This window comes from Rattus norvegicus, chromosome 17, assembly GCF_021556685.1.
Source record: "Rattus norvegicus strain SHRSP/BbbUtx chromosome 17, alternate assembly SHRSP_T2T, whole genome shotgun sequence".
In the NCBI taxonomy this organism is placed as follows: Eukaryota; Metazoa; Chordata; class Mammalia; order Rodentia; family Muridae; genus Rattus; species Rattus norvegicus.
This window is the reverse complement of record NC_141550.1, coordinates 50,544,352-50,569,993: the sequence shown is the minus strand read 5'-3', so window position 1 is coordinate 50,569,993 and position 25,642 is coordinate 50,544,352. Positions and strand designations below refer to the sequence as shown.

At 40.3% G+C, this 25,642-nt stretch overlaps 1 protein-coding gene across 2 annotated transcripts; it reads right to left on the bottom strand.

The window, feature by feature from the left end:
• Positions 1-733: 733 nt before the first annotated feature.
• Epdr1 (ependymin related 1) lies at positions 734-25,402 on the bottom strand. Of its 2 annotated transcripts, NM_001007625.2 has the most exon segments (3): positions 734-2,244; positions 3,265-3,473; positions 24,882-25,402. In NM_001007625.2, coding segments are annotated over 3 exon segments (675 nt in total). In that variant the 5' UTR covers positions 25,151-25,402; the 3' UTR covers positions 734-2,047.
• Positions 25,403-25,642: the final 240 nt, after the last annotated feature.

Here is a 25,642-nt window from a genome sequence, read left to right as displayed (position 1 = left end):
CTGGACAAAGGCCATTCTGAAAGTGGGGATACGGGGAGAAAGATGAGCACTACCAGAATTTCTTGATAGGCTGAAATTCTTGAAATGTGGCTGTGTCATTCTTCTTGATCTTTGGCTGGCCTTCACTCTCCTTTGTGATTTCAGGAATCAGCTTAGCTATAACATGAATATATTATGACATTATAATTATGAATACATTACAGGTAAATGAGAATTGGATGGTTTCTAGGAAATAGAGCAGAGAAAGGGTAGTAGGCATAAATATCGTTCCCAAAACCAAGGATGCCATGAACCCTGACCTAGTGGTATCTAAGGAGAGGGATAGAAGCAGTAGCTGCAAGAACTGCACTGTGATGTTACCTGTGATCCTGATTACTGCACTGTGATGTTACCTGGGATCCTGATTACTGCACTGTGATGTTACCTGGGATCCTGATTACTGCATTATGATGTTACCTGGGATCCTGATTACTGCACTGTGATGTTACCTGGGATCCTGATTAGTGGTGAGGACTGACTCAGAAAAGCAGATCGATACTGCCTTTGAAGCTTCCTTCTGGTCCAGGAAACTGAAAGCTGAACTTTATGGACGATGAGACTTAGTAGGCTCTGAAGATAACCAATCTGGTTTGGATTATGGAAAGTATTTATGTGCTTATTACAGAAGGATTTTATCTTCCTTATTATTCAGTTCATACATATTTATTAGAAAAACAAACACTTCAAAGAATAATTTGTAGGGTGTCAATAAATTTGTTTAATTGTATAGAGATAAATTACAATATAGATGGCTACAGCATAAAGCAAGCTTCACACATTTCTCTTGATAACAAAAGGTGATACGTGGTCAAATGAAACACGGTGATAAAGAATCTAGAACAGTAGGTTGCATTAGTACAAGTCTCCCTAGCAACCAGAAAAACCAACCCTGTTTAATAGATGAGAAAACTAAACACTGACAGAGCTGATGAGCTCCTCTCTGCAAATGTTTGGGGCACGGACTACGTGCCAGGCACTTGCTTGGTGCTGGAGATATTAGTAAACAGAACACGATACCCGTAACTCAAGGGATTCTTACCCAGGATAACAGAGGTTAGTTTCCAGTAATCAGGAAATCCTCACGCAGCATACTGAGTATTGTGAGCAAGGCATGCCAAGCTGTAAGGTGCAATGAATTCAGGCATTGGAGCAGCTCACAGGGGGCACATGTGAGCTGATGTTGGAAGCGTGAGCAGTAGTCATATAGACAGAGAGTTTCCAGAAAGGCAAGGCGAGAGCTATTAGCCTAGTGCATTTACTACTTAAAGGATTAGAGTAGCAGAGAATCCTAGGCCTTACTTGGGGGCCTCCCAATTCAGTGCTGTTTTGCAAGCCTGTTTGCCCGCTAGAAAAGACATAGTTTCAGCACAGCAGTCAGTACTCTTGCACACAAAGCACCACACACGGCTCGGACTTCATCTCACATGAAGATACTAAGATTGTCTAAGCCTCCCGCTTAAAACTTCTTTTCCCTTCAGAGGCAACATTGCTTTGCATTACAAGTTTCTACTTCCTTGCAGAATATCTACATCCGGTGGGCCATGTGACAAAATTTAAGCTTGGAAAGAATCTTAAAGGGTCATCTCATAGTAGCCAGAGGCAGGTGTGGGGTCAGTGGGAACTGTCACTACCCTAGTGCACACAAGCAAGGGACTTTCTTTGTAAGGAGAGAACTGAAAAAAATTATACTATATCTTATTATCACTTTCAATCTTATTGGCAATAATAAAAGGTTCACTCTGCAGAGGCAAACTCCTTGTGCCGACCCCACCTTCACCCCGTCCTACCCTACAGCACTGACTACACACCTGCACACAGAAAGGATAACCCAGGTTCCTTCCAAAAATAGAGCTGAGCAGCCACAGTCAGATGACAAGCAAGTCCACATAGGGTTTATCTTCCTAAAACTAGCTTTGCTTCTCGTGACGAGTTGCTTTCCAACTGGCCTCTAGTCCATTTCCACACAAAGTCCCTAAGAGCTGAGGTCGTGGCTTCCGCTCATGGAAATTCACAGGGAGCAGTTCTCTTTCATCTTCTCTGGCTGTGCTGTCTGGCACGTGCTTGGTGGGGTGAACACAGAGGGGTCTTTAATGCCCAACTGCACATCAAAGAACCGAGTGGACAGGACCACAGTGTAGTTCCTAATGAAGGTCTCCTGGACCGGGTAGCAATCCTTGGCTGTATAAACGCCAATCCAGGTTTCATCTAAAGAGGAAAAAAGTTGACCTTTTCAGACAGCAGACAGGCAAAATTCCTGAACATTTTTATTTCGTGGTATCATGCATGACATAAAATGCACTTTTAAACTTTGTTCAAGGATGCATTTTGAAGGTGTCCACATCAGTTTATATCATCATAACTTACCTTGCAACTTCCCCAAACTGAAAACTCTGTTCAGTGGTTTCCCATCTTCCTCCCCTCCCATGCCTTGCAACAGTCATGCTACTGACTGACTGATAGATTTGAGCACTTCATGCACACAGTATTTATTATTTGTGTTTGGCTTGTGTCCTTTTACATAATAGCCTCAAGTGTCATTCATGTTGCTACATATGCCAGAATTCCTTTCCCTTCAAAGGATGAAAACTATCATAGTATCACATTTTGTTTATGCACTTATCTGCTGATGGTATCTGCGCTGTTTGCAACAGTTTGCTGCTAGGGATGAGGGCACTATAAATATGGGTGTACAGATAGCTATTTAAGTCTCCGCCATCATTTTTTGAGCATATATTCAGAGTTGGAGGCTCTGGACCACATGGCAATTTTATGTGTAATGCTTTGGTTAAATGCCATAGTGTCTCTCACAGACCGAAAGCCTACTCTATATGTTTCAAAACAACCTCAGAAGTAAAAAAAAATAATTTTTATCAAAGCAGGTCTGCTTGTATTTAGAATAATGGTCTGGAACACAGAGGTTTTAGGAAGTGATGGAGGGGAGGTAAATGTTGGCACCTAATTTAGGAGTATTATTGAAAAAATTCCTTTAGGTCACAGACCTCATGGATTTCATGAAAAGTCTATAGCAAAGGGTGATCCCATAAGATCCAAAGTGACAACCTACTAAGAAAATGGTTACCCATAGTTGCCAAGTACACAAAGGATTTACATGGGCTTTAAAACCTCATCTAAGCATGTGACTTTCCCCAACAACTACGTTCAGTAAGGAACTTAGAAGAGTGTATTCCCCAGCATACACTCTGTGGCAATCCTTTCCATCCTTACAGGATCTGGCTGTCCTCCTGTCAGACCATTCCTGGACCATGATCTGCTCCTGAGGCCCTCCGATAGAGTACTGATCTTCAAAGGTAGAATTCTGGGGAATGTCGAGAGGATCCCAGGGTTCTGCCAAGGGTATCTTTGCACACAGTTTGGTGGCTTGTTCAATCTGAAACATCACTCCATCCTTATAGAGTAAAATGTATTCAAATAATCTGAAATGTAGATTCAAAAAATAGTTAAGGATGTTTATGTTAAAAATAATAATTTCTTTCATCAACATAGAGCCCAAAGACCTTTGATATAAAGTATCATATAAATTATTTTTAAAGATTGTAAATAACTTGTTCTTTATAAACTTTATTCCCACCAAATCACCCAACTGTGGAAAAATTAAAGTTTAGAAGTTAAACTTGAGTGTTCAAGGTGAATTCTTATCTGTGAACCACTACATGCTAGACCCCAGGCTTAGGCCCCTGAAATGAGGAGGACACGTGGGTTTCACTACTGGCTTATGGTGATTTGTTTAGTATGCGAAAGGAAAAATTCACTTTTGCTGCATTAAATCAACAGAAACTGAGAATTCACTGAAGACAAACAGACAAAATACCTGCATCTAGGGCCTAAGCAACCTTTATGAATGATTTGCTCTGTTGATGCAAGGATACATTCTGTGTGTAGCCTGACGAGTGTACGGCAGCAAGGACAAAGGCCGAGGAACTTTTAGAGTAAATGACTAATACAGCAAGCTTGTCTACACGCTATCTATCTCCTCTAGTGACTTCATACACGCCCTTCCTACAGGGTGAAAGAAGGAATCCGGAGCCAGAAATCTCTAGGGATTCTCTGTCGTATGTCTTAAAGTTAAGTGATTTGGGTTCTTTCTAAAGCCCCTGGGTACACAGTCATTTCAAAGTGAAGCCAAGACCTTAAATAATGCTTTTCATAAGTTATAGGAGACTGCTCACTATGGTCTGGGAGGGTAACTGAGTGGCAGAGCACCTGCCTGACATGGTTTGATCCAAGCACCATGAGGAAAATGGGCAACTGATCAATGATCTTTTCTCGATGAGTCTCAGGCTCTACAAAACATGGTGATGCAGGATGCATGCCCTCTATTCTGAATCTGTGTTTGAAATTAATTTCATCGAAGTAAAGCATTATTAATAATGTTATCTATTTTGTCAAAAGTATCACTATTAGCATTATAATTTCTATGAGGTGGTATAGAAATACAATATGATCACGAGCTCATTTTATATATTTACATGTATCTCACTTATTCAAGAAAAGCAAGAACCAGCTTACAAGAGGGAAAAGCAATGACTGAATAGATGGCATGCATTTAAAGGTGGGAGTGAATGTAGAAAGAAAAGAACATATGCATTTATGTAATACTGCTGAAAATAGAGGTAGTATTGGGCTACAGAGATGGTTCAGTGGTCAAAGTGCTTGCTAGACAAGCATAAGAATCTGGGTTTGGATCCACAGTATCTCCATAAAAGTAGGCATGTCAACGGATGTCTGTAATTCCAGTACTGGGTGACATGAATGGGTCCCTGAAGCTCACTGGACAGCCAGCATAGACAAGTCAATACATGTCAAGTTTAGTGACAGACCTGATCCCAAATCAAAGTGAAGAGTGACCAAAGAAAGGTACCCAGGGTCCACAACTAGCATTCATATGTATGAAACACCCACGCACAAGTGCCTGCACACACGCATGTGTGCGCTCCCGTGCACACACGCATGCTAATAAATACATACACCACACATTTACAACATACTACACACATAAGTGTTTTAAATAGAGCCAATCTCTTCTAGAATACATGTAGGGTACACAAAGAATAAGCCAGTATTGTCTGTTATGTAACGATCTGTTAAGTCACCAAGACAATAAAGCCTAACCATTCATTGACTGAATTTAGAAATGTCAGCAACACATCCAAAGGAACCTCTTTCCATAAGCAAATCCTATTCTATGGTGCTTTTTATGACAAGTTGACCACCCAACACTCTGCTATGCACCCTCAGAGTTATACAACAGAATCATTTCTCCCCACTGTTAGCATCATGCCATGCTTTTCCTAGGTTATGGTGTTCAAACTGTGATAACTGTCCCCTGAATGAACATAACTGTGTATAAGGGGATAGCTTCCTGAGGCTATTCCCATCAACCCCCAATCCAACCTAACATCTATATCCCCCATACAGACCTTGGCACCCTCACTTGGGCTTACTGACCTACATGACAATATGTGACCTAGTGGGCCATATTCAGACTGCCTTGGATGTGTAGAATTGGGATTGAGGGACTACTGGTCAGCCTCTCTGTATAAATGAACTGTCATATGTGAACTCAGAAGCTGTGGGGATGATCTTCACCATGTGAAATGAGTAAGACTAAAGAACAAAGCGGCAAAAAGAAAGAACTAGCCAGCTGGTGTTCCCGTAGCTGCACTGTTTTCTGAGGTGCTCAGAGACTCCACTAGGAGATGATGACCTTCCTTTGTTTTTACTAAGCTTTAGTTTTGGCTTGTGACTTTGTACTGCCCATGACCAGTGCCCATTTCTGATATAGTTGAGGAAACTGAGGCTCCATGTGGGGTCCAAAGGAAGAGCTCTATTTAATTAGCTTTCAGGTGTAGGACTGAGTCAAGAACTTGAACCGAGGAAGAAGGCGGGCTTGGCTCACAGCTCCAGAGGAACTGCTGCTTTGGGACCTATGAAGCATCATGGTGGGACCATGGAAGACAACAATTGAAATTTTAGAACAATGACCAATTCTAGAGACTACTGAGAAGTGGGGTCCCCATGGAATATCCACACTGAACACCCTTAAAGTATAAATTGGCCTTATTGCATTTTTTTCCTGGATTTGCTGGACAGCTTCCTTGTATGCCATTAAACTTGTGCCTCTAGTTTCTCTCCCAGCAATCCCCCCATACACACACACACACACACACACACACACACACGGTATTATGTCTGAGGCTTGATGAGACTTCGGCTCAGGAAGCATTATCATACCATGAAAAAAAAGCTAATTCAATTTCTCAGTGTAGTGTTGCTAACCTTGGCCACCATGACATATGATAATACCTGTCTTTCCATGAGCAATTGGCCATCATTGTTGAGCAATACTTTGTGATGCTAGGAATAGCCTATTTTCCAGTGTTGGTTTTTATTTCAATCACCCATAAGGTGCTTTTAAATATTTTAGATGCATTTATCTTATTTATTGCTTCTGTGCAGCTTGCAAGTATGTGAGGAAGGGGACAGTTTGTTAAGTCCAAGCCCATGTTCCTACAAAGGTCAGAGGAAGACCACTTGTTGGAGTGGGTTCTCTCCTTTACCATCAAAATTCCAGCGAGAAATCAAGTAGCCAGGCTTGGTGGCAAATGGCTTTATCTGTTGTGATACCTTGGCAGCCTTAACCCAGAAATTTTAGATAAAATCATTTCTTGAATTATTTCATTAGAGGTTGATGTAATAAGACTAGGGCAGAATATATGACACCTGTCTGTGTTGCCTAATTTGTGCAGAATCTCCCTACTCTCAAGGCCCCATATATTAAGTGGTCAAGCATCATCTCCTGTTTAGTCACTGAGAGTTCCTTCGAGCCACACAATACTATTAATCTTTAAATACTTGGTGATATTGTGATAGCAGATGTCCCAGGATTGTTGTGGGCTTTCCTAGTCAGACTTGGTGGGACCAGCGTGGGGTAATAGATGTTACTGCTGGAATGGCTTTTCAGTAATAACAGCCTCTTATGTTTACAAAATCATAAATTCATGTTGCTATTTCCAGCTGAAATTTAATATCATAGGTTCTCCTCATTGCTCTTACATTTATCTATCATGTCTATTAAAATAAAAAAGCCTGTTTCCAAAATTATCAACAAAGTGATGCGCATGCTTTATACTATAATCAAAACTGTTAAAAATTAATGTGTGGAATACAGGTAGGATTTCTTCACAGGGTTGTATCCTTAGTTGGAGTTGTTGACGCTTGGAGTCAATATTGTGCTAAAATGTTCACACTGAGAAAGTCGACTCCCTGTGTGGTTATTCTTCCAGATTAATAATAAGCTTTCTTTGTTTCAGTTTGTTCTAAATTTAAAAACTTTATACTTTTCCCCCTTGATTTAACTTCATTATTTGAATATGAAAAAATGTCATGTTTTGAAACTCAAAATGCTCTAGAGAAGCATATGGAAAGAAATCTTTCTCCTTCCCCAATCTTTCCCCTTCTTCTCCACAGGCATTATGGATAACACTTTTTGTCAGCTTCCAATATTTTCCAGTTTGCTACCATATTTTATATAGACGAAAGCACCACAATGAATAACTTTGTTCTCTCCTGTTTGGGAAATGCAACATCATCTGAAACAGAATACCGAGGTCAAAAGGTCAGAATATCAGTGGTTGTTTTAAACACTACCAGATTTCTCTCCATTAGACTGTGCTGTTTTGTACTTTTACTAGCAACACATGAGGCCTGCTCTCTTTACACCTCTGCCAAAAGAGGATGTTGCCAAAATTGTATCTGTGTCCATCAGCAGGTTAGAGAATAAGATTCCCAAGGCCAAGTTTTAGATCTTTAAAAAGGAGGGGGAAAAGTCCTTAGGAAAGATGACAGAAACCTAAAGTATAATGCTTGAGAAGCTTACACAGTACCTAAACTAAGAGGTCACAGGCACATTAGGACACTAACTATAGAAGCCAGGATCCCCACTTTCCAAGTGCTGCCCTTGGATGAGTGAGGTGGTTTCCAATCACGCAGGTCAGGCGAACACGCTGTCACCTCTCAAAGCAACATCTTGGCTTTTTTCCTCTGAGAAACAACTATCTGCTCTCAGGTTTGGTGACTTTATCTCCAGTTTTCCGTCTTTTTAAAAAATTTGCCTTTTATGTCTTAGTCACATATGTTCTTAACTCTAGTTTTATAGAGAAAAGGATTTTTGCAATTTAAATAAGATTTATTTTATTGCTTCTAACATTTTTTTATTCCTAAAACATTATCTATGGCGTGTTTATAAAGGAATGACTCCATGCTCTCTGTGCCTGTTTTTTTCTTATATTCAGAACTTCAAACCAAGTTGAAATTTATTTTCATACATGGTCTAATATCTATAAGGAAATGTTGTTATGTTACAGTTGCTGCAAGAGCATTGTCAAACAGTCCATCTTTCCTTGGTGATACGAAATCAAACCCCATCATGTACTCAATCTCTCTCTGTCCCTGGATCTACTTCAGAGCTCTTCTATCCTGCTGGGCTGCATGTCAGCTCACTAGAGCCGCACGGGCTTATTTAGAAATACTCACGGTACTCATCAGAAATTGCTTTCTTCTTTGATAGAGTTTTACTCGATAGCTAGATCTAACATTTCCAAATAAAGTTAAAAATGAACTGTTTAGCTCAAATCAACTAACCCTTAGATAACAATTTTATCTTGTTTGGGTTAAATATATGTATTACTAATGAAAATATAATACCTTTACATGTAAAGTCATTCTACCCTCTAAATATGTATGCCCACTTTTGATTTCTATGATTTAATAATAATTTTTTCCTAAATACTTTTTATATTTTTTCCTTTAAATACTTTTTATCTTTTGATGCTAGAATAAATTGAATCTCCTCTTGCCTGTTAAGTTTATAGCAGGTCATTGTTTATTTATATACATGGAGATTACAGGTTTGGATTGTTAATTCTATACTCAGACATCATACTGAATTCTTTTGCTGCTTGAATTCAGTCTTGGTTCTTATTTTCAAGGCTGTCTACATCATTTCCTTGAAAAAGATGTGTCTTCACTTCTCTGTGTTAGCTCTCATCCTCTAAGCACTTTCTCTGGCTATAAAACCAGCATCATTAACGGAGTAGGAATGACAGCGTCCTTAGCTGAGCGGGAGAAAGAATACACCCTCAATATTGAAATATATGGGCTTCATTTATTGTGATAAGAAAGTGGTGTCATTTCCTGCAAACTTCCTTCCACCAATCTTGTTTATTGAACTTGATCAATTGTCTTTCTATTAGACTAAGAATATTCTCATGTACCCCTTGTCTTAGAGGCATTAAGATTTCAAAAAAAAAAAAAGAAAAAGAAAGAAAAAAAAAAGAAAGAAAGGAAAAGAAACTGTTCTTGCATTCCTATGAAAAATGTTTCTTGATTGTGCTGTATTTTTTTAATGTACTATTAGACTATACTTGCTAGTGAGGAATTTTTCATCAATAGTTACATAATATTTATAGGGAGATCACAGTACTTTTAACAGTTCCCATTTATCATATATATACTGTTAGCTGGTTTTCAATTCACTGTCATTCATATGGTCCATGTAGAGAGTTTGCTCTATGAAAGTCTCCTTTTATGATCTATTACTACCTCCTGTAAATAGGTCTTCACATCACAACTAGATGTGAAGGCTTACACATATTTCTGCATGAAAGTATATAGTAGAAGGTTATGCTATTAGAAGGAAGGAGAACATACATTAATATTTTACTTTGGTGTAAAGTTCATAAATAAAGTGAAAGTCCTTGCAGAAATCTTTGGTCCCAAATCCAAGACACACCATTTACTAGACTTTGGTTGTCTGGTTACAATTTTTTTTTTCGGAGCTGGGGCAATTTTGGTCTTCTTGTTCCAAACATCTAAGAGTGTTCCAGAACTTTAAATTTTAGAGTGCCTTTATGAAGATCACGGAAACAATGGATATTAAATGGCTGTACAAATGTGAGCCATCATCACTAGGTGGGAAAATGCAATCAGATTTGGGTATACTGCCACTAGCTAACAGCCAATGAATGAATCATTCATTTAACTTGTATAGGTTAAAAAAACTGACAATGTAGCAAAGAGGGGTTAATTGATGTGGGAGGAATGGAGTAATGGGGGGACAACTTCCGACTGCCGTGGTGAAGACCTTCAGAGAAGTACAATAGGCATTTTTGCTCCTTCCCCTCATCTTCCACTCAAAATGGAAGTTGAGGGAATCCTACAACTTATTCTTGGTTACCTTTTGAGCTAAAAGCAGAATGGGCTCTGGCCTTGAAGACTTGAGGGAAAGCTGAAGAAGGAATAATGGAGATTTCTCTTAGAAAACAAGAGGAGGGCGCTGGCTCAATCCTACTGTCTTTGAATGTAGTTGGATAAAGACATGGTGCTTGTATGTCAATGTGCTAGGTAGCAACTCTGAGACAACATCCTAGAAAGGAAATAGCAATAGACAGAGCAAAGTCTGAGGTTTTAAAGAAACTTAGTAATATGTGTCACAAATACATCTCAAGAGTTCCGATCAGCAAACCTCTCCTAGTACCACCTTTTCTGACACTTGTTCAGCATCACTAATGGGTTACTTTAAACCCTGCATCACAGACACTGTATATTGATCCTTATGGAAGTTGGGTGAGAGTTGCAGAATGAGCAAAGCCCAAGCATTTGGCTAAACTTAGACTCTAAAATATTGAAGTCAAGCCCGGGAGTGAGTTAACCTAATTAGCTACTGCCTGAATGGCTAAAGTGAAATTATTTTCTGGCTTGAATTGTGGAGTCTACGCACTGGCAAATTCAGCTGGTTTGATTGTCATTAGCACATGTATTTTTTAAAAACACATTAAAGTATGTGCATTTTAGATCACAACTTAGTAGTGAATATTGGGGTCAGGGTTAGACTCAAATTCTGCTTATCTATCAGATTTATTTCCATTCCCTAATGCTGTGCCCCACCCCAGTCTCCACAAAGGAAGCAGTGGCTCTTCACTCACTCATAAGCATATGACCATCTCAGACACACTAAATTATAGACAAGGCAGTGCACTGATACAACTTGATCACAGAAGTACTTTGGCCTTTATGGAAGCTATTGGTCAAATCTTGGATTCATTTACCATGCAGTATAATAGATTAGTAATCTTAACTCTCAGGAGGAAAGTCTGAGCTACAGTCACTTGCACTCTGGCACACATGAAGTGTGAGTTACACCCTACAGTAATGATGAGACACAAAAAAGAAAAACACTTGAAAAATTCACTGTCGACATTCTGCCAACTACATACAACTAAAAGAAAATTAGAATATTTAAGAATGCAGTCTGAGGTAAAGTTAAATTGAAGTATAATTTATGTGTGTAATGTGAGCAGACATAGGTGGCCAAACTTCAGTCCTTGGAAACTAGTTCAAAAGGGAAAAAATGCTCAAGAAATTAAAGTGCTTTCTCTTCCAAAAATACAGCTTGATTGATACTGGCAACTTGTAGGAATATTCTTTCATCTGATGGGACACAGAGCATTTTTTTCCTCAAGGCAACAGTTCAAGCTAGTTACAGACACTCAGAGGAATGATCTCATTAGTACTGAGGAGGCCACACTGCCATGAAGCATGGTGTATTTTACAGCTATGGCACAGGGACAGGATGTAGTAGGGGCAGTGAGGCTGGGCTTGCAGTGAGCCCTGAGATCTTAAGTAGGTAAGTAACCTTTCCCAGCAATCTGAAGTAGAAACTCTCACACACATACACTTTCAGAGAACATTTAATAAAACACTTGAAAAAAGGAAGTCAAGATAAAAATGCAGTGGTGTTAGCATAAGGCAATCCAAAGACGAGAAAGTAGTAGATAATTGTGGTGGTGGTGGTGGTGGTGGTGGTGGTGGTGGTGGTGGTGGTGGTGGTGGTGGTGGTGAGGAGGAGGAGGAGGAGGAGGAAGAGGAGGAAGAGGAGGAGGAGGAGAAGGAGGAGGATGAGGAGGAGATTTACAAGATATTATTTTGGCAATAAAAGTTTAAAAATTAAGAGATGGATGAAAATGTTAAAGACAAAATAAAAAACTTAAAAAGATGCATGTAAGAGAGCCAAAAAAGTAGAGAAACTATCCAAAGTACAGGAGGAAAGAAAGATTAAACCTGTAGAAATAGAGCATAAGGGGACATAGGGATAGTCAAACTGAGAATAGTTGCCTAGCATATGAAAGTCTTTGGGTTCAACCCAGAAAACTGCAACATTTTAAATTAGCAAGAAACAAAATTTAAAATGTTTAGTGTTAGACATGACCTGGAGACATCAAATTCAAAAATAAGAATAATAAAAAAAAAACTTCAAAATGAGGGTAGAGAAACGCATATTCGAACTAAATTCAGGGCTAGAAAGGTTGTCAAGATGGTAAAATGCTTGCTATGCAAGAATAAGAACCTTAGTTCAATTTCCAGCACCTGCTCCAAAAAGCTGAGCCCAATGGAGTGTTTATAATTCCAATGTAGGGAAACAGGAGAACCCCTAAACATGGCCAAGCTCCTTAGGCACCTGTGAGTATAAACACACTACAGAAATCCCCCTGTAGTGAGCCATGGGAAGTTGTTGATCTTTCAGGAACTGGATCCAGGATGGCGAATAAGGAAACATGGCAAACAACGCACTTTAAATTCTTTTCAATGTGGTAAGTGAGACTTAAATAAATACTTGCCTTGTTTAATAGGAACCATACTAGTGTTAGAAAAACCAGACCCTAAACTTCCTTTTTCAACTCCTTAAGGAGAGTTTAGATCTCATAATGGTGGATTCTCTGGGGCTGCAGGAGTACACAGGCCATACCTGGAGCCTTTAGGAACTCCAATCTCCACAGTCACAGAGTATGTGATATGGTAGACAAAGAGGACATGGGTCTGAAGTGAAGCACTCCCACGTCACGCAGAGGCAGTACCCAACAGGGCATCTCCATGGATGATAAGGCTGGGCTAGGTTCTTCCTTCAGAACTCTTTGCTCCCAAGGATGTGAGTCTGTGAGATCATTCCTGGTCCACTGTGTTCTTTCTTCTAAAGTGACCTCTACAAGCATTTTGCTAGCCCAGGTACATTATTAAAAGAATTATGCATCATTATGCATCCAAACGCACTTCAAAAATATCAAAGTGACGTCATGTTAGGCAGTCTGTTAAATGAATCACTGAGTTGGCCATGTTTTATCTACAAATTAGAAAACTTTCTTTATAAGATCTGTCAGTGATTTTTCACTGAAATGATCAATGCCCTTGTTAAACCAGCAGCTTTCCAGAGTCAATGGTGAGTTCTAACCCTACTCACCACAGACAGAACCAAACCACAGCAGTGTGCCACCACCCCAGATGTGCCATTCTGACCATCTATTTCTTGTTTATAGTACCACAAATTACTATACATACTTAACTCCTTATAGATATGATGTGGAAAGTTGGATGCTCATAGGCTGCTAACCATGAATAAGCTTCCTGAAAGTCAATTTGATTAACTGTAGAACACTTTTAAAATATGTAAGTCAATTCATATTATTTTCATGACTAAGAACTCAAAAAATAAAATTTAAAGTATTTAATATACATTTGTATGAAAATGTAAGGCTACTTATTTTACTGTCAGTTACACTAATTACAAACAGAGGTAAGGAAATGTGGTGTTCCCATGACGAGGGATTATTGCCTAAGTAGCTTACATTATGTCTTTAGCTAATGTTTCAGTATCATTTAGTAGCATGAGGCTCTTGAACAATGACTTTTTAAATTTAAAATTCACACTGTATATTTCCATTTTACCTTTTATGTAACAGGTCTGGAGATTAAATCCATGTAATACAGGCTTTCTAAGCTGAGCTAAACCTTAGCTCTATGTTTCCACTTGAAACTGTTAAGTACAGGAATAGAACACCTGGAAAGCCCATGTGCCATGGCTGTGAATTCTGATTGAAGGACAGTGAATGGATGATCCTTCTTTTATTTGCTTTCACCATTGTCTGGATTTTTCTGTCATGAACATGTATAATGCTGATAATACCAAAGTCATAAAAATACATATCATGTGTGTATTTATTATCACATCTGTATCTGACACTTTTATTGAAACTTACTTTCTGCCCAGAACCCCTTAGTACAAAGAATCCAATAGTATACTGGTACTACACATGCATCCTCTCCCTTCAGAGAAGAAAGTCATTATGAAGGCTTGGCAAGTTAGCTAATGAGACAATGACAGGCCATGACAGTAACCTAAGCAAAGGAGCACAGGATGAGATGGGAAGGGTCCTGTGGGGAGACTTGCAACAAAGGCAAAGAGAATAGATATGGAGGGGCCAGGAGTTAAGTCCCACAGGGACATCTGTGCCCTCCTTGAATCTAAAGCAGGTGAAGTTACATGACTCAGACATTTATGTGAACACAATCACTTATGTTATCAAGCTAGAAAACAACAGGGCAGAGCAAAATTATGGGTATAACAGGAGAATTACAAAAATCCAGGTGTGGGACCATGGTAGCTGAGATTAGGATGAGAGAGAAGGTGTAACCAGACTCTGTGTAGTTTTTGAAATCAGAACATGTTGGATTTATATCCTGCCTCTTTGGAAGTAGGCGAGAGAGAAGGATGACTACATGGGTTTATGCTGACCAAGCAGATCTGCTGTACCTAAAGAAAGGGGAAGTTTAGTTTATTTATGTGTTTGGTTCTTTGGTTTGGGTTTGGGTTTGGTTAGTTTGATTATATGCAAAGGAAACATTCATTTTGGACATGCTGCATTCACAATGACCACAGATTTCAAAGGAAGACATCAACCAGGCAGATGGATCCATAAGTACAGAGGTGAGGGAAGATCTCTGGGCAGCAATCAAGTACGTGGGTGACACCCTCCCCCAGTGAAGAGGTGACAATTAAGTCCATGACTTACATGATCTCACTAAGATAGAGGGATCAGAAAAAAAGTAAAGGGATGGGATGCCCAGCCATAGAGCCCCACCATTAACAGTGTAGAGTGTAAGAATAGCCATGCAGACTGAAAACAGGAAATGAGGCAGAGGAGGGAGCAGAGTCTGGGGCAGTGGTTGAGTTGGTAAATTTTTCGCTCTGTAAGCATGAGGACCTGGGTTTGGAGTCCTAACACCGACATAAAAGTTGGTCATAGTGGCACACACCTGTAATCCCAGTTCCTGGGGAGGCTGAGATAGGAGACTCATTGGCAGCCAGTCTGGGGAATCCATAAGCTCCAATGAGGGACTAAGAAGGAATCCAACATTGATCACTGGCTTGCACTTGCATACACACTCACACATGTGAACATGTACACACACACACACACACAGAGAGAGAGAGAGAGAGAGAGAGAGAGAGAGAGAGAGAGAGAGAGAGAGAGAGAGCAATATTTATTTTTCAAATAACAAGAAAAGTTAGGAAGGTGGCATGCTGAAAGCCAAGTGGAAGAGGCACATCTAGGTAGGGAAGGGCTGCGTAAGAGAATCAAGGCTGCTAAGGAGTTTAAAGGTGTTTGAAGTTTCTGGTCCTATTCAGAACATTCTCCATGGAGCTGTGTGACAGTTTGATTGGAGAGGTTTGAGAGAGCCTAGTAGGACAGAGATTGGACTTAGTGTGAGATGCACTTTAAATAGAAGGAGGGAAATGAGGTTTCCACTGTTAATCTTCAAGAGACTCTTTTTCCTTAAAGATGAGTAAATAAAAATTTATGAAGGAAGGAATGAGAAATTTTTACTGGAATTGGGAAATATAAGACTATCTCATTTTTTTCCAGGAAAAATAAACCACTAATTGGTGGCATATTTTCAGATCTTTGGGCATGTGGCCCTGACCACCTTCTCTAAGGTCAGACTTATGAAGAAACAGCTCAATGTTATTGAAAAAATGTTTCCAGAACAGTATGGTGACCACTTCTGATGACTTCCATTCATAAAGTTTTTTGTTTTTTGTTTTTTTTTTTTTGTTTTTCTTGGCTCTGTTTGGCTATTTTATGCCTTTAGTAAAAGGAATACATCCCTGAACTCCAAGGTCTCTAGACCCTCTTAAAGCAAACTGTGGTTCTTCTCAGAAAGTCTCCTATTTTGAAAAAATGTCAGCATTGCAAATCAATATGGTTTATTTTGAGAGGTTCGAGATCCCAAAAGTAGTACATTTTCTTGAGTTAATAAAACAAAACAGCATCTCTAGCCTAAGATGAAGAAAGGGAAAACAGGTCAAAGAAGAAGTCATGCCCAAGCCTTAGAGTCTTGAAATGAAATTCCAATCCATGAACAGGGTGCAGGCCAGTCTAATTCCGAGAGACTTACAGATACTCTCTGAAGGCCTGCAATGGTGCCAGGTTGACAAATTCAAGAGAAAGCAAATATCTAGGGAAAATGAAACTTGCCTTTCCTCTTCCTCTGCTTGAGCAATACAGACACCATTAAAGAGACCCAAACATCTGTAAATGTGATGTTGGGGAGCAGCACCAGGGTGAAGCAGGAATCACTGTGAGAAGGGAACACCCTAGCTGCATGATTGGTCTTCAGTGTATCTGAGGATGAAGTCTTGTTCATTCCTGTGTAAGAAGGGAGTTACAAACTTGATGGGTTCAAGAGGAGAATCCGCCATGTTGTGTTGAACTGGAATGGAAAGAACTACAGAATTCTTCCATGGATAAGGACTGAAATTCTAGAGACAAAGATTTAAATGTGTGCATATTTGTGAATGAGTGCATGAGAATGTACCTGTGTACTTGTTTGTGCATATGTGGTGTGTGTGTGTGTGTGTGTGTGTGTGTGTGTGTGTGTGTGTGTGTGTTATGACCTGACTCCTTGTCAGCCCTGTCACCTGAGAGCAATGAACACAACTAGACTACAGGACTACAGACTTGGACTTCCAAGTTTTTTTTCTCCAGTATTAGTAACCAGGACATCCTGGGAAACAGTTTATTCCGTGGAAAATATATATGATTATGAAATATCTTACTCTGCCTCTAAAGACAATCGAGGAAAACTGGAAGAGGCTCCTCTGAAAAACTGGGAAGGTAAAAAAAAACAAACAAAGAAACAAAAACCCCCAAAACCAAAAACGAAACAAAAACAAAACAAAACAAACAACCCCCCCAAAACAACAACAACAAAAAAACACAAAAAACAAAAAACAGGGAATACAATGAGATCCCTGAGTCTGTATTGAAACAAGTAAGTTTTGTGTTTGATGAAGAGTAAGAACCAACAAGATGGAAAAGTATCTTCCCACGAAATTACCTATTAATTATGAAGGAAGAAGGTGTCACGTCACAATGACACAATATGATAAACAACATTATGTGGCTAGAGTACTCATACAGATACAATACAGTCTAAGCTTTGAGACACCCCATACTGAGTAAGATAAACATGAATACAAGGCACCAGAGGAACACTGAACAAAGCATCAGGGCAGTAATCTTTAAAAATACCAGCTACAATTAAGAATTCGGGAATTGTTCTAGACAAAAAGAGATCACAGATATGGTATCCTAATGTCATAATTATATTTAAACCATATTCTTCTGCTGTAAAAACACACAAAAGTTAGCCAACAAAACCTGAGTTTCAGGTAGCATAATAGAGCCAGTGTTGACTTTCTGATTCACAGCTGTATTGAAGGTACAGGGAATGAATGTCCTTGCTTGTAGAAAACATACTGAGGTATCGGAAGACCATGTGCATACCTGGTGGTCAATGAACTCCCCAATTGTTTAGGGATTAAAATTTTTGTACTGTAAATAAATAAAAGTCTTTTTGTTCTGTAAATGCAAGGAGATAATTTCAAAATAAAGTAAGATAATGTGTTTGGGAAAGAATCATTATTTCCTTTCTCAAACATGCAAGAATTGATCTTAAAGGTGTTTTCCTCTAAGTAATTCCATTCAGTTCATATGATAATGGAGTGTAAGAAAAGAGAGGTGGGTTTAGGCTCAGGGCCAAAGCAGTAAATTTCTTTTCTTTTGCTTATGAGGACAAGCTTAAATGAAAAGGAGTGGGAGAGAAAGAAGCTTACGTTTGTGCAGAAGGACGGGGTGGAAAGAACTTTCAGTCTGTCACATCGTTGTAGAAGCCATCAGCTTGATGTAACAGAAGCTCCAGTGTGCTTCCAGGATATTGACAATCCTGTATCCCTTACACAGAAATACTCCGAACTGAGGCACCATTGAAAATCAATGATTCACACCCTATGGCTGTCTAACAGAATTCCCTCACAGTTTCCAACCAAACCCAGTTTCATACAACAGCAGGGAAGATAAATGGTTTTTTGTTCTCTGGAGATGACTAAGACGGACATGAAATAATCGCAACATGAATGATAATCCATTTGCTACTCAGTCTGTGACATACTTTTCATCACTTATAAATAAAAAATTTCTGGTGGAACACACAAGACCAACCCCTGGGCAGCCTACTAAAATGTTATCACCATGTGTGCTCCTCCCCAGACTCTCTGCCCTCCACATGTGTAGCCTCACTAATGTGAAGACACTGTCTGTAAGCAGAAGTGCGTTACTGGTACCCTGTAGGATACATTCACATCTACTTTGCTCCCCTCACATAAAATCACCCTATTGATTAAATTGTAAAAATAATCAGCCTGCTTTTCCTTCAACCTTCCCAATATAATCCCCAGGAGTTTAATCCAGAAATCAGAACAGACAGTTGGAACCAGAAGACAAAATAGTATCAATTACTAATTTTTCCTTTTCTTGGTTCAGACTTGTCTTATCTGAAGCTCATAAACTATTTTAATCTTTTCCATCATCTCAGGGAACAGAGATCCCGGAAAATCCTAGTCATTCCCCGGTAACTATCACTGGGATTTTCCGTAACAATCTGGATGGGGAAGGAGGCTCTTAAGAAGTTGATCCAATTCTACATTTATGTTTCAACTTACTAGTAAATATGAAGAGACAACCATCCATATTTTTTTTCAAACAACATCTGGTTGCTTGGCCATACTGCTGTTATTTGAAACCATTTTGAGTTTGGACCAACAAATCTACATTTAAAGAAAGTAAAACGTATCCACACACTAAACACTCCTTTCTGCACCTGATTTAGGGCAAGGGACAGGATTGTGAGAGAGAACCCGGCCAAAAACATTGGAAGAAGAAGAATACAATTGCCTTCTATAAGCCGTACTCTGAAACCATCACATGATGATATAGCAAGATTGAGGCTGCGGCTTACAAGTACAGTGATGTCTGAAACCCACACTAATTAGTCAGTAAGTTATGAAGGAAAGAGACCTCCTGACTCAGGCTTGAATGATGTCAACCTGTGTACTGTTGAGAGTGAATGAGTCCAGACCAGCAGAAGGGAGAGTAGGTAGTAGTGAGGAGGCATCACAATTGTAACTAAAGACGTCATTTTACGTTCACTTCACCTGCATCTTAGTTTGGGTTTCTATTGATGAAGCACCGTGACCAAAAGCAACTTGGGGAGGATAGGGCTTATCTCAGCTTACAGTTTGTAGTCCATCATCCTGGGACGTCAGGGCAGGAACCCAGAAACAAGAAGTGGAGCAGAGGCCATGGATTGAGTGTTGCTTACTGACTTGCTGCCTCCTGGCTTGTTCAACCCACTTTCTTGTACAACCTACCCAGGGTTGGCACAGCACCCAGTTGGATGGACCTTCCTTTATTACTTATTAAATCAAGAGAATGCCCCACAGGTCAATTTGGTGGGGGGCATTTGATCAACTGAGGTTCTATCTTCTCAAATGACTTTCGCATGTGTCAAGTTTAAAAAATACAGTCAGCACAATCTACCCTTGACAACTTGACACACAAACACATCACTATTCAACTACATCTTTTCTTTCTCATTTGTCCCCAAGATGTCATGTTAATATTCATACCACAATATAAGACATTCTGAGCTTTAAAAGTTTCACGGGCTTCAACATTTTATACAACTTAGAAGTTCACGCTCTTTAAAATATTTAAAACTCTATCAAAATTCCAAGCCTCTCTAATACTTCTTATCTCTCTAAAATTTCAAATTCCTTTAACTGTGAGCTCCTATTTAAAAAAAAAGTTACATATTTCTTATTTCAGAAAAGAGAAGCCAGGGTACAAGGTACACCAGAATAATGCAAAACCAATGTGTAACACTGTAAAAAGCTCAGTGTGGGGCACCTGGGACTCACTCATGACTTTCATGATCACCTGGGCTCCTCCAAGTCCATGTCTATCTCTGCCATCAGCAGCACACAGCCTGTTTTATAGGTTCAGGCTATCTTCTCTCCATAGTTGCTGCTATCGTGGGCAGTCACCCCATGGAACTGGCATCTCCAAAATACTACTGCAAGTAGGCTACACCTTCACCAAAGGGATCTTTTCAGGGACTCTGACCCTGCTGCATGGTGGCAAGCCTTAAAGTTTCTCCATAATGTCTTTAATCATAGAGCTTCTACTGTAATTGGGTCTGAACATTCACCAGTGGCCTCTCCTGATCTTTTATGGTGACAAACCTACTTTCCATGACTCCTTCATGCATGCCTTTGCATCCAGGACAATCTGAGAAACTCAAGTTAGGTGGCTAGAATGTAGTACAACCTTGGCCCCTCTGGATCACTGCTTCTTTGAGCTGAACCCAGGGAAACACTTCTGAAGAAATTCTACCTCAATAATGCTGGTCTCTTCTTAATTGCAGCTGATTCTTCAGCCTCAGCTGATGAATATCAATTATACCAGCAAAGTAAAACAATGTTTCCCTTTAGTTGTTATTGAATAGTTGAATAACCACAGAGTCTTTAAGGGACTTTCAAACTTTCATCTAAGAACTTATCCAGCGAGGCCTCCATTGTCTACACTGCTTTCCACATTGTGTTCTAAGTCTTCACAATACCTCATTAGCCTCTACACACCCAATGGATTTTCCAGCCAAAAGTACAAATGTTACAACAGTCCTCCCAAAAACAAAATGCCAGGTTTATCTCAGTCAGTACCCCACTCCTGGTATAAATTTCTATTTTAGTTAAGGTTTCTATTGCTGAACAGCATAACCAAAGGCAATTTGGGGAGAAAAGGGTTGTTTTATCTCACATTTCCTTTTAAACAGTCCATCATCAAAGTCAGGGTAGGAATTCAAGAAGGGAGCTGGAAGCAGGAATTGAAGCAGTAGACATGAAGGAACATTGTTTATTGGCTTGCTCCCTGTGTATTTCTCAACCTGACTTATTATACAACCCAAGATCACCTGACCAGGAGTGGTGCTGCCGTCAGTCAGATGGGCCCTCCCACATTAACCCTCAATCAAGCTCACAGGTCAGTCTAGTGCAGAGATTTTTCTCACTGAGTTTCCCTCTTCCCAAATGACATTAGCTTTCTTCAAGTTAACAAAAAAGTAGCCTACAAAACGTGACAATTGCTAAATATTATCCTGGGAAGAAATACTTTATTTGTGATGGAAAACTCAATGCTGTGCATAAAACTGAGCCTAGAGCAGACAATCACCGGGCCTTTGTTCATTTATTTGCTCCAACTCTTTGATAATAACCTCCTGATCATAATTTGGCTCCTCACATAGTATTGAATACAAGGAGAGAATGATCTAGCCTATCTCTGTAGATTTGAGACTACTCATCTCCATGCCAGCTATATAAAACTTACTGAAATATAATTTAGCATTTGAGTCTGTGTACTGAGTCAGTTCCCAGAGGGAATATACTTGTGTGTGTTGCTCAATCAAGTGTCTGAGTTCAGAGGAGCGGTCAGTGAGACTCTAGCATATGGGAAATGAAATCCACCAAGATGATGATGGTAGGTAGTGAGGGAACCACCTGTGACTGCTTACTACACACTTTCTCAGTACTATGAGATGAGATAATGTAGCATGTTCTTTATATTTTTAGCTTAAGAGAGTTCTCACAGTCTCCTAATAAATGAGTTGCTGTAAGTTGCCATTTTGTAAAAGAGAAGCTGAATCTCAAACAAAAGCCACGATAACCTTACAAAAGCTCACTTTCAGAACCATATTCAGGCAGAGATGTATCTGAGTTCGTAGCCAAATGTCTTAAGTGGTGAATGATACTTCTTGGGTGAGAATGAACCCTTAGTCTTCTCCTGCTTAGTTAGCATCAGCTGAAAACTGAGGTGTGCAGCCCACGTTCATCATGTCTACTCACCAGCACATAACCACTGCACAAGTTTCATAAGTACACATCAAGACTCATGTCCCACTTTCACCCTGAGTGAAGAGAACTATCCCTGTTCCAGGCTGCCAGTACAGTTAGCTCCAAGTACCAGTAGTGGCAACCTGCTCCTCTTTGTCCCTCCACACCATGCTGCCTCTGATCACTTATCTATCACCACCTCTTTGTCAGCTCCCTAATGTAGCCACCTACCCAGTTTCCTCTACACCTGAAGCCTCTAAGGAACTCGAGTGTTTGCTTCTACACACACAGTATTGCTCTCATTTTTGTAAACCTCTTGAGGAGAAAATCTCGGTCATGCATCCAGTGATTTTTATGCTACTTAATGATGACATTCCAACTGTTCAGACGCCTTCAGCAAGATCTCTCAATACACTCTGTGCCTGCATCGTGATTGGGCTACTAGTCTCAGAATATTGGTTCTGCCTATAAACTCCCAGATGACAACCTACTAAGCCTGGAATACATACATATTTATGCCCCCTAACAAAGTCTTTTCTGTATGTCACCCCTGGTGGATTATCTTGGGTATCTGGGGACCAATAATTTGGGATATCATCTTCTCAAGAAACCTGGTCATGTTTCCATCATATGTGTATTCATCATAGGGATAATTAAATTACTGACTCCACCTTCAGACTATTACCTACTGAAAATCAGGACCTATCACATTGATAATTGAAACAGTCTTTGCCATGAACCAAAGCTTACTGGATGAGGAGTCGATGGATGAATGAATATGAACGTAATATATTATAGATGTCAGAATCTATGCAGCTTCCTTAACTCTCAGTTGTGCTATAGAAGGAAAGTTTATCATTTTTTTAGATCTTAGTGTCTTTATGTGAATGGAAATCATACAACCTATCTGTGATGTTATGAACCCTAAGCAAAATTATCTAAAACATGCCAAGTTTCAGCACCAGTACACTATATAACATACTCAAATGATGGATATTATTGTGCCCTTCAAGACCCAATGAAAAACATTCATGTTCTTGAAAGTCTCTGCACACTCACTCTGAATCGTCTATAAAGACACTACTGTGTCTCACCTTCCAGGCTAATGTAAAGCTGTCCCTATTATCCAAGGAGAATTGAATCCAAATCCAATAAAGAGCCAAATCCACGGATGCTCTCGTCATTGATCTAAGAATGACAAATCATTGCAGCTTACAAATACCATTTCACATATACTGGGTTGTTCACAATAGCAAATATAATCTAAATGTTTATATTATATCTATTATTATATGTTTATAAATATATATGTGTATAAGTTCTGTATTGTTAAACAAACAATGACAAGAAAATTGTATGTATGTGCTCAGTATGTGCAATGATTTCACATATTTTCTATCCATGGTTTGTTGAATCCTCAAAAGCAGAAAGATTCCAAGAGTAAGGTGTGTCTCCTGCATTTGGTAAGAGGTGGTCTTGCACTCTGAGAAGGTGGTTCAGAAAGTGGTACTGTAGCCAAGAAGTCCAACAGTTCAAGGGCAAATGCTTTTAGGTGGAATGGCAGTACCAAGCTCTGTTTTGTGCCAGAAGCTGATAGTTCTCATTCAGCACCAGTCTTACAGTTCACTGGAGCCTTGCACCACGGCCATTCATTCCTCATGGTGCAAATGCCATGAAGAGATGTTAGTGTGATAGCATGAAACTCTCCAGAAGTTAGCAGAGGGCTGGGCCAAGGAGACAGGTGGTGATCTTAAATTAGAAACTAGTGCTTAAAGGGGCCAGAAACAAGGTGACATTCCAAAACAGTATTCCTCTATCAATGCAAAATGGAAAGCTGAGCTGACTACCATTTGTTTTCTTGTGTGTGTGTAAATGTGCATGCATTTGTGTGAGCATGTGTGCAATGGCATGCCCTCCCATTTTGCAATTGTTGTGGTCATTAAAAATAGTTTTAAAAAACTAAAAAACTGACAACAGAGGAGGATAAATAAAACTGGAGTTTTATGGTGGCAATGCATGTGCCCTAATGTCAGTTTTAAGGTGGCAGTACATGTATCTAACAGAAGTTTTAAGGAGACAGTACATGTGATCTAATGAGACTTTTAACTAGTTTTTCAAAAGAGAAAAATGACAAGGTGGAAACAAACATGGTCATTTTATAGCAGGTAAGGAGTTGTGAGGAACTTTTAAAATCATTTCCCCACACCATTTACAGTGTTGTCCTTTGAGGCACATGAGGGAAGAGAGAGAACCGACTCTAAGTTGTCCTCTGGCCTCCAAAGGGACAACACACACACACACACACACACACACACACACACACACACACACACACACACACACACACACACACTGTAATTTAAAATGTTTTCATTGTAAACAAAAACTTTACAGAATATTGTGTGTATCCCTTGTAGGTGGCTTCTAAAAAAACATGCCCTAGACTGCAGGGGCCTACAGGTACCAGGAGCCTGACTCAGCAGTTAAGACTGGGGGCTAACTTGGACTTAGAATGTCTGACTTTTCCATCCTGCCCTTGGAGAGTCCTTTCTTTGCCTGCCTCCACCTCACTGGGCAGACCATGCCATTCACAAACACCCCTATAAAGTTATTAGGGGTAGGGAGGAGCCGAGAGCTGCTAGGGGTCTAGCTAGAGTATCAAGTCCCTGAACTGGTGTTCCCCTGGCCCTTCCACACCGCCTACCTCTTGCAGGGGATCAGCGCCTTCCTTTCGTCCAGCACCCGCACGCGCTGGTTGAGACCATCGTAGGACACCAGGGCGCGGCTGTTGTGCCCGCTGCTCTGCTGGTACAGAACCTGACGTCCCTCCCACTGCTGGGGCGCCTGGCATGGCTGCGGGGTTCCCGGGGAGCCCGCCATCCCCAGGCCGCACAATATCCAGACCCAGAGGCCGCCAAGCAGCCAGGTCTCCCGGGGCCCCTGGACCAGGCGGCGGGGAGCGCGTGTGAGCATCGTGATTCGCGGCCCTCCGGGTCAGCCAAACCTGGGAGGGAGCCGAGGCCCGGCGTGGGAGAGTCACGCGCGTTGTCTGAGCGCTGGTGGAAGATGTGCTCTGGGACCAGCTCAGGAGCCCTGGCCTCTCCTGATTTTCCGATTTTCCAATTTTCTGTTTTAGAGGCTTCCGGCTTGGGGGTCCGAGTCTGGGGTAGCCGTGTGTGAATCGCCCAGAGCTCTTTCTGCCCTGACCGAGGCTTACTAACGCTTGTTTTTCCTGCTCTCTGCTGCCAACAGGAAACGCAGCGGCAGTGATGCCACCAGCATCCTGAAGGGCATCGCGATATAAAGTGTTTGGGATGAATGGGCGAATGCCCTGAGAAGGGACTCCTTTCTCCAAGAACTGCAACACTTCAGTGGGGGTGATTTCATGGAGGACAGGAGCAAAGCAGAAGTGTGGCATGTTCTCTAGCTGCTGCAATTTGTTCCTTGGGAAAATTGCGACCTTTT